The 8,974-nt window shown below is 45.3% G+C and overlaps 1 protein-coding gene across 1 annotated transcript in view; it reads right to left on the bottom strand.

The window, feature by feature from the left end:
* Positions 1-2,766: 2,766 nt before the first annotated feature.
* Positions 2,767-8,974, bottom strand: part of LOC116686823 (GTP-binding protein Rab-3D) — a gene marked incomplete at its 3' end in the record, with an annotated part of 16,080 nt that continues 9,872 nt past the window's right edge. The window contains 1 exon segment of the mRNA XM_032511862.1: positions 2,767-3,004. Within this exon segment, the coding sequence (XP_032367753.1) occupies positions 2,767-3,004 (238 nt within the window).

Genomic DNA, 8,974 nt, shown 5'->3' on the forward strand with positions numbered 1-8,974 from the left:
AAAAAAAAAGTGGGAAATGATTTTCTTCCATTTGTTTTAAACTCAACGAGCAGTTTGTTGTATTTGAGATCTGTTCATTTATCGCACGTAATATCTTTATCGCCATAATTAACAACATTATCACAAATATCGCACACTTTCCTCGTAGTACAACCCAGACGCCGTTTTCATGTGAATGTCCCAGTGGACCAATCAGAAGTTGAGTTGCCGCTTAATGATTTTGACTTTTTTTTTTTTCGGCATTTATTCCATGTTGTTTTGATTTTCTTTTTTGAAGTTGTTTTTTTAAAATTAACACTTTTTTATTTTAAATGTATATAATTATGTAGGGGCTGGTAAAACTTGACTTTGTTATTGATTATTTTTGGGGGCATTTTAGGCCTTTATTTGGATAGGACAGCTTAGACTTGAAAGGGGAGCGGGGGGGAGGGGGGGGGGGGGTGACAGGCTAAAGGGCTGCAGGTCGGAGTCGAACCCGCGGCTCCTGCATCACTGAGGCACCCAGAGCAATCCCTTTATAGCAAGTGCAGAAGTGCATTTTGTATGTTGCATTGCCCCTTTATAAAAAGGTATTTTTTTTAGTACTTTTTTTTTTTTTTTTTTTATTAATCCAAAAAAAAACCCGGCCCTTTAAATAAATAGTTTGACCTTTTGGGAAAATGTGCTTATTCTTCTTGCAGAAGGTTAGATGAGAAGATCGGTTCCTCTCTCACGTCCGTACGGGAGATATCAAGTTGCAGCTGGTGAGCTTAGCCGATAAAACACCGGATCAACACACACGCGGTCTCAATAAAAGCGTAACCATGGTAGCCACCGCAGGGCTTTCTGCATTGAACTGTAAGGTGTATCCCTAATTTATCTCAGCACCTCGCGTCTCCGCGGAGGTAAAGTCTGTTCAAACATGATTCATGTGGACCAACAGTGTGTTATTAAACGGTGACGGAGATGACTCAGCGCAGAGGAGGAGCCCACATCCCAAACAACACACACAACAACACCAAAACACACACACACACACACCACACAGCACATACACCACACAGCACACACCACACACCCACAACACCACCAACACACCAACACACACTAGGGCTCACACGAAACAACACACTACCACAACCACCCTTGACTAAGTGGTTTTGTAGAGCTGCATATGAATGCTGCTTCTAGTCTCTGTTCTCCCCTCTTGGGACGGGAGGAGCTTGAGTGTGACAAGTGCCACATGTAGAGTCTTTGTGACTTTGGGGCCAATGAGCCCTTTGGAGACCAAGCTGAGCCATCCGATTCTTGTGTGAAGACCTATGTGTTTCAAAAGATCAGAGCTGCGCATTGGAGCAAGTGATCAGGTATCAGAGTAGGGTTCAAGGTTAGTCGACCCTATTTTTGTTGTAGGCGGAGCGCTCTTTTACCCTGTGCTGTGGCTGTCTGACATGCTCGCAGTCCCGAGGTAGTCTCGCCAGTAAGTGGTCTAGACGTATGAGGGTCCTACAGACTATTGTGGCACTAACGTCAAGAGGTGAGGCCCTGACAGCCCATGCAGACTACTAGCTATTGGTCTGACACGGGTGTCATTCCCGGCGCCCGTACACCAGTACCTAGGTAAGGGCTACTAGCCAGTCAGGAGCAGAGTATGAGGTCCTGACAGTACCTAGGTAAGGACTACTAGCCAGTCAGGAGCAGAGTATGAGGGCTGACAGTTCCAGGTAAGGACTACTAGCCAGTCAGGAGCAGAGTATGAGGTACCGACAGTACCAGGTTAGGACTACTAGCCAGTCAAAGCAGATGAGGCCCTGACAGACCGGTAAGGACTACTAGCCAGTCAGAAGCAGAGTATGAGGCCCCTGACAGTACCTAGGTAAGGACTATAGCCATCAGGAGCAGACGTATGAGTCTGACAGTTCCTAGGTGATTCTGATAGATGAAACTTAATAATAAAATGGACTGTCAAACCATGTTATAGTGTTGGATATTACCCAAAACCGGATCATTGATCACTTTGACCGTGAAGTTACATTTCATAACGTTACGTCCCTAAAAAGACACCTTGGACTTCAGAGACTGGGATGGACATTTATCACCATTTTGTGACATTGTATAGACCAAATGTGTGTATGTACTGTATGTGTGTGTGTGTGTGTGTGTGTTGGCATGTACTGATGTATGTGTGTGTGTGTGTGTGTGTGTTGTGTAGAGTTATGAGCCCTGACAGTACCTAGGTAAGGACTACTAGCCAGTCAGGAGCAGAGTCTGAGGTCCTGACAGTTCCTAGGTAAGGACTACTAGCCAGTCAGGAGCAGAGTAGAGAGTCCTGACAGTACCTAGGTAAGGGACTACTAGCCAGTCAGAAGCAGAGCATGAGCCTGACAGTACCTAGGTAAGGACTACTAGCCAGTCAGAGCAGAGTATGAGGCCCTGACAGTACCTATAAGGACTACTAGCCAGTCAGGAGCAGAGTATGAGGTCCTGACAGTTCTAGGTAAGCTACTAGCCTCAAAGCAGATAATGAGGGCCCTGACAGTACCTAGGTAAGGACTACCGTCGAAGCAGTATGAGGCCCTGACAGTACTAGGTAAGGACTACTAGCCAGTCAGACAGAGTATGAGGTCCTGACAGTACCTAGGTAAGGACTACTAGCCAATCAGAAAGCGAGTAATTAGGCCTGAGAGTACCTAGGTAAGCCTACTACCATCGTAGCAAGTAAGGGCCTGACAGTACTAGTTAAGACTACTAGCCAGTCAGGAGCAGACCTTCCTCTCCCTCCACTCCCCCAGATCTGCAGCTTGATCCTCTTGTCGTTGCGGAACACCGTCTTCACCTTGAAGTCGATGCCCACGGTGCTGACGAAGGCGGAGGTGAAGGAGTCGTCGGCGTAGCGGAACAGGAAGGACGTCTTCCCCACGCTGCTGTTGCCGATGATCAGCAGCTTGAACATGTAGTCAAAGTTCTGGTCCGCCGCGTCTTTCGGGGACGGCTGCTGCTGGAGCCGCGGCTCGCTGGACGCCATCTGGAGACGGAGCAGAAGAAGAAGAAGAAGTCAGAGCCGGAAAAAAGCAACAGAGTAAGAACCGAGAGAGAGTCTGGATCAACAGAAGGACATTTACAGGATAAAGCCTTGGGGTTAGAGCCCGACCGATATATATCAGCGGGCCGATATCAGGCATTTAGATAGATAGATAGATAGATAGATAGATAGATAGATAGATAGATAGATAGATAGATAGATAGATATATCTCAGCAGGCCAATATTAGGCATTTACCGATATAGATATATATATATCAGCGGGCCGATATCAGGCATTTAACGATATTTATCGGCACTTATAATGGCCGATTTAACCCTTGTGTCTTCTCGTCAACCAGGAAAAAAAATAGTTTTTTCCACATTATTATCATTTTTTTTCCACATTTGTGTCACTTTTTCAATGTTGCTGGTGCTTGTTTTGATGCTTTTGGTGTTTTTTTCCAATGTTTTTTTGATTTGTTTAGGAGACAAAATTAACTGAAAATGGGTCAATTTGACCCGAGGACAACATGAGGGTTAAACAAAATAAACTATAACGACAAATAAATGACCATGACCATAGGTGAGGGTGGAACGAAAATTGCCCGGTAGATCGAGAGCTTTGCCTTGTGGCTCAGCTCTCTTTTCGTCACAACGGTGCGATAAACAGAATGTAATACCGCACCGGCTGCTCCGATTCTCCGACCAATCTCACGCTCCATGGTCCCCTCACTCGCGAACAAGACCCCAAGGTACTTAAACTCCTTCACTTGGGGTAAGGACTCCATCCCTACCCGGAGAGAGCACTACATCGGTTTCCTGCTGAGTAAGTCATGACCGAAAGAACGAGATCAAGGGTACAAGCGGCCGAAATGGGTTTCCTCAGGAGGGTGGCTGGCGTCTCCCTTAGAGATAGGGTGAGAAGCTCAGTCCTCCGAGAGGAGCTCGGAGTAGAGCCGCTGCTCCTTCGCGTTGAAAGGAGCCAGTTGAGGTGGTTCGGGCATCTGGTAAGGATGCCTCCTGGGCGCCTCCCTGGGAGGATTTCCAGGCACGTCCAACTGGGAGGAGACCTCGGGGAGACCCAGGACTAGTGTGAGGATTATATCTCCAACCTGGCCTGGAACGCCTCGGGATCCCCCAGTCGGAGCTTGATGTGGCTGCGGACAAGGGAAGTTTGGGGTCCCCTACTGGAGCTGCTGCCCCCGCGACCCGATACCGGATAAGCGGATGAAGATGGATGGATGGATGGATGGATGGACAAATAAATGATTCTGATAGATGAATACTTAATAAATAAAATGGACTGTCAACCATGTTATTAGTGTTGGATATTACCCAAAAAACCGGGATCATTTTGATCACTTTGACCGTGAAGTTACATTTTCATACCGTTACGTCCCTAAAAGACACCTTGGACTTTCAGAGACTGGGATGGACATTTATCACCATTTTGTGACATTGTATAGACCAAATGTGTGTATGTACTGTATGTTGTGTGTGTGTGTGTGTGTGTGTGCATGTACTGTATGTGTGTGTATATGTACTGTATGTATGTGTGTGTGTGTGTGTGTGTGTGTGTGTGCGCATGTACTGTATGTGTGTGTATATGTACTGTATGTATGTGTGTGTGTGTGGTGTGTGTGTGTGTGTGCATGTACTGTATGTGTGTGTATATGTACTGTATGTGTGTGTGTGTGTGTGTGTGTTATAAATATTTTATATTATTTTGTTAATTTGTGATCGGTTGCGTTTTATTTCATGGTTTTAAAATGTTGTTTTTGTCTTGCAACAGGTTGATTTTTTGAGACAAAATGAAAATTAAATGAAATTAAATGAAATATATAATTAGCAATCGAGACAATAAACCGGCCGATGGACAGATAATAAAATGAACGGTTCACGTTGCGGTTATGACGCCATTAAAAGATCAAAATTAAAAAGATAACAGTGAGATAAATTTTTAGAAAAGCTAACACTTGGTTTTAAATAACGGGAAGCTAGGCCATCTGTCCGTCTGCGTTATCGTAACCTTTGATCGGAGCGAGGAGATTAACATTAAACCATCCATGCATGGAGGTGTGTGTGTGTGTGTGTGTGTGTGTGTGTGTGTGTGTGTGTGTGTGTGTGTGTGTGTGTGTGTGTGTACAAAGCCTCCTGCCTCTCTGTGGTCAGACCGGCTGCCAGAGAGACCCATTAGTGGTCTGAAGAGTCTGTTCACGAAGCTTTTAACCGGCCAGATGGACGTCTGCAGAGAGACGAGACGTCCATCCCACTACCGGCGGGGGGGGGGGGGAAAAAGGAGAAAGGAGACGGAGAAGGAACAAAACGAGGGAGAAGACACAAGGTGAAGAGAAGAGATCAAGAGAGGAGAGATAGAAGGAAAAGCAGGGAAGAGAGAGGGACAAAAGAAGGACAAGAGGAGCTCTAAAACGTCCTGTAGTGATGGCGTTGCATAGTCGTCACCGAGGACCTCTACAGGTCCCTGTTAGTGATGGTGTGCCATAGTCTGTCACCAGAGGACGCTCACACACGCGTCCTGTAGTGATGGCGTTGCAATAGTCTGTCCACCAGAGGACCTCTACAAGTCCCTGTTAGTGATGGGTTGCATAGTCTGTCCACCGAGGACGCTCTACAACGTCCCTGTTAGTGATGGCGTTGCATGTTGTCCACAGAGGACGCTCTACAACGTCCCTGTTAGTGATGGCGTTGCATAGTCTGTCCACAGAGGACGCTCTACAACGTCCCTGTTAGTGATGGCGTTGCAGTCGTCTGTCCACCAGAGGACGCTCTACAACGTTCCTGTTAGTGATGGCGTTGCATAGTCTGTCCACCAGAGGACGCTCTACAACGTCCCTGGTGGCAACACAGATATTTTTTTTTGTTAATGTGTTTTTGAAAGTACTTGAAGTTTTATATCTTAAGTTTGTATTTTTACGCATTTTATTTATCAGAACTTTAATATATTTTGATGTTCTGTTGTGACAATAAAACAAATTATTATTATTTCAGTGAGAACTCACATTCATTTAGGTACTTGTAGTTTTTAAGGTTGTTTAACGTGTTCTCAGTGAACTGTAGAGGCGTGGGAGCCTACTCTGTGTTTGCAGACCCTGAGGAGCATAGTCAACACGGAGCACATGTGACCGGGGTCCCCCCAGGCCCTAGCACAGCCGATGGGAAAGCTGGAGTAAGACGAGGGTACAGGTCTAAGCTATGCAAGAACCCCCCCCCCCCCTCGGGTGAGACTACTGGCGCACGTATTTGGCAGGAGGGGATTTGTCATTATCGATTAATCTGTGGATTATTTTCTGCATGAATGGATAGTTGTTTGGTCTTTGGGGGGGGGGGGGGGGGGGGTGGGTAGCAGCGTAGTCCATAGGGAGTTAGGGTTGGGACCAAGGGTCGCTGGTTCAAGTCCACGAGGCACGACCCCCCCGACCCCCCCTGCCACCAACACCCTACATGCATTATGAATGAATAGGCACTGAGAATGTTGTATATACAAACAGAGTGGTGAATTGTGTAATTTCCCCTTGTGGGACTAATAAAAGGAAACACTATTATTTAAATGTCAGGAAATTTTTTTTTAAATGGGATCAGTGTTTCCCAAAAAGGCCAAGAAGAACGTTCTCAGATGTCTCGTTTGTCCACACTCAGATATTCAGCATCGTCCCAGGACAGAAGACACTAGAAGACATTGCTTCCTTCCCAGAGGACAGAAGACACTAGAAACATCAGCTTCAGAAGACACTAGAAAGACATTCGCTTCGTCCAGAGACGAAGACACTAGAAGACATTCAGTTCCGCCAGAGGCGAAGACACTAGAAGACATTCAGCTTCCTGTCCAGAGGACAGAAGACACTAGAAGATATTCGCTTCCTTCCCAGAGGACAGAAGACACTGAAGACATTCAGCTTCCTGCCCGAGGATAGAAGACACTAGAAGACATTTAAAGCTTCTGCCCAGAGGACAGAAGACACAGAAGACATTCAGCTTCTGTCCCAGAGGACAGAAGACAAGAAGACATTAGTCTCCTGTCCCAGAGGACAGAAGACCTAGAGATTCAGCTTCTCCCGAGACAAAGACCTAGAAGACATTCACTTCCTGTCCCAGCAGGACAGAAGGACACTAGAAGACATTCAGCTTCCTGTCCCACAGGACAGAAGACACTAGAAGACATTCAGCTTCCGTCCCACAGGACAGACGACACTAGAAGACATTCAGCTTCCTGTCCCGAGGACAGAAGACACTAGAAGACATTCAGCTTCCTGTCCACGAGGCCAAGAGACACTAGAAGACATTCAGCTTCCTGTCCCAGAGGACAGAGAACTAGAAACAGCTAGACAGACATTTAGACGCTCTACTGCCCATCAGCCCGGGCAGACAGACCACCGTCAGCGCTTTACTCACTTCCACAGGAATTCGCATCCTGTCCCCCCTAAAGACACGCAAAACGTTCAGACTTCATCCCTGTCCACCAGAACCACTAAAACGTTGCAGAGCCATGCACGCTTCCTCCCAGAGGACAAAACACTAGAAACATCAGCTTCCTCCCAGAGGACGAAGACACTAGAAGACATTCAGCTTCCTGTCCCAGACAGAAGACCACTTGAAGACATTCAGCTCCTGTCCAGAGGACAAGACACTAGAAGACTTCACTTCCTCCCAGAGGACAGAAGACACTAAACATGCGCTTCCCCAGAAAAAGACTAGAACATTACGGCCTGTCCCACAGGACAGAAGACACTAGAAGACATCAGCTCCTGTCCAGAGGACAGAAGAACCTAGAGGAGACATTCAGCTTCCGTCCCAGAGGACAGAAGACACTAGAAGACAGACTTCCGTCCAGAGGACAGAAGACACTAGAAGCATTCAGCTTCCTGTCCCAGAGGACAAAACATAGAAGACTTCATCCTGTCCCAGGACAAAGCATGAAGACATTCACATGTAACGAGCGACATCTGAGAATTTTACAATCCATCTTTTTTCCCCACTTGCCAAAAGTGATAGCCTAACAGTTAAAGGAACTACGCCTTTATTGTTTTAAGCCTAATTTCCATTAACTGAACAGCTTTGGAGTCTTTGAATGGTTATATGACCTTTTCGGTTGAGTCATGCGATATAATCACAACATGATTCCTGCGATATATTGCAATGATAATTTTTCAACTTCTATTTTTCCAAGTGCAATGCAACCGATAACCACAGTTTTCCAAGTTGTGGACTTATTTTAACCACGATACTAGGACATACTTTCCCATTCAGACTTGTTAAAAGTGAATATTCTAGTGTCTTCTCTCCTCTGTTACAGTGAACTGGGTCTCTTTAAATTGTGTATAGAACGAGACATTTGAGGACGTCATCACAATACATATTCTCAATTTATTGCAATTTCTAAACTTTTTTTCCCCAACTTCTATTTGCCCCATTTTCAAACGACGTCCCCAAAAGGAAACTCCTCAACATCTGTTTCATCTAAAAAAACATTTCTTGTTCATCTCACTCCAAATGGGACAAACTGACCATATAATATATATATATTTAAAGATCAATACAGTATGCCCCTGAAAATATTGCAATACTATGCTGTATTATATTTTTTCCCACATATACCTGGTGAAGTAGCTACTTTCAGAAGTGCAATACAACCATAAACCAGAGAGTTTCCAGTTGGCTTCTATTGACCAACGATCAGGACATTATTTGCCCATTTAGGTTCTCTTAGTCAGTGTTTTAAATCGGATATCTTCTTCTCTCCTGTACAGTGAGCTGAATATCTTAGAATTGGGGACAAAATGAGACATTGAGGACGTCATCTTGGGCTTTTTAACATATTGTAATTCTAACCTTTTTTCCCAACTTCAATTTTCCCAATTTCTAAAACGTCCCAAAAGGAAACTTATCAACATCTTTCATCTAAAAAGAACATTTCTCTGTTGTTAGTTCCTCCCTTAATGTTTATCCTGCAGAAA

This window comes from Etheostoma spectabile, unplaced genomic scaffold (assembly GCF_008692095.1).
Source record: "Etheostoma spectabile isolate EspeVRDwgs_2016 unplaced genomic scaffold, UIUC_Espe_1.0 scaffold50, whole genome shotgun sequence".
Taxonomy (NCBI): domain Eukaryota; kingdom Metazoa; phylum Chordata; class Actinopteri; order Perciformes; family Percidae; genus Etheostoma; species Etheostoma spectabile.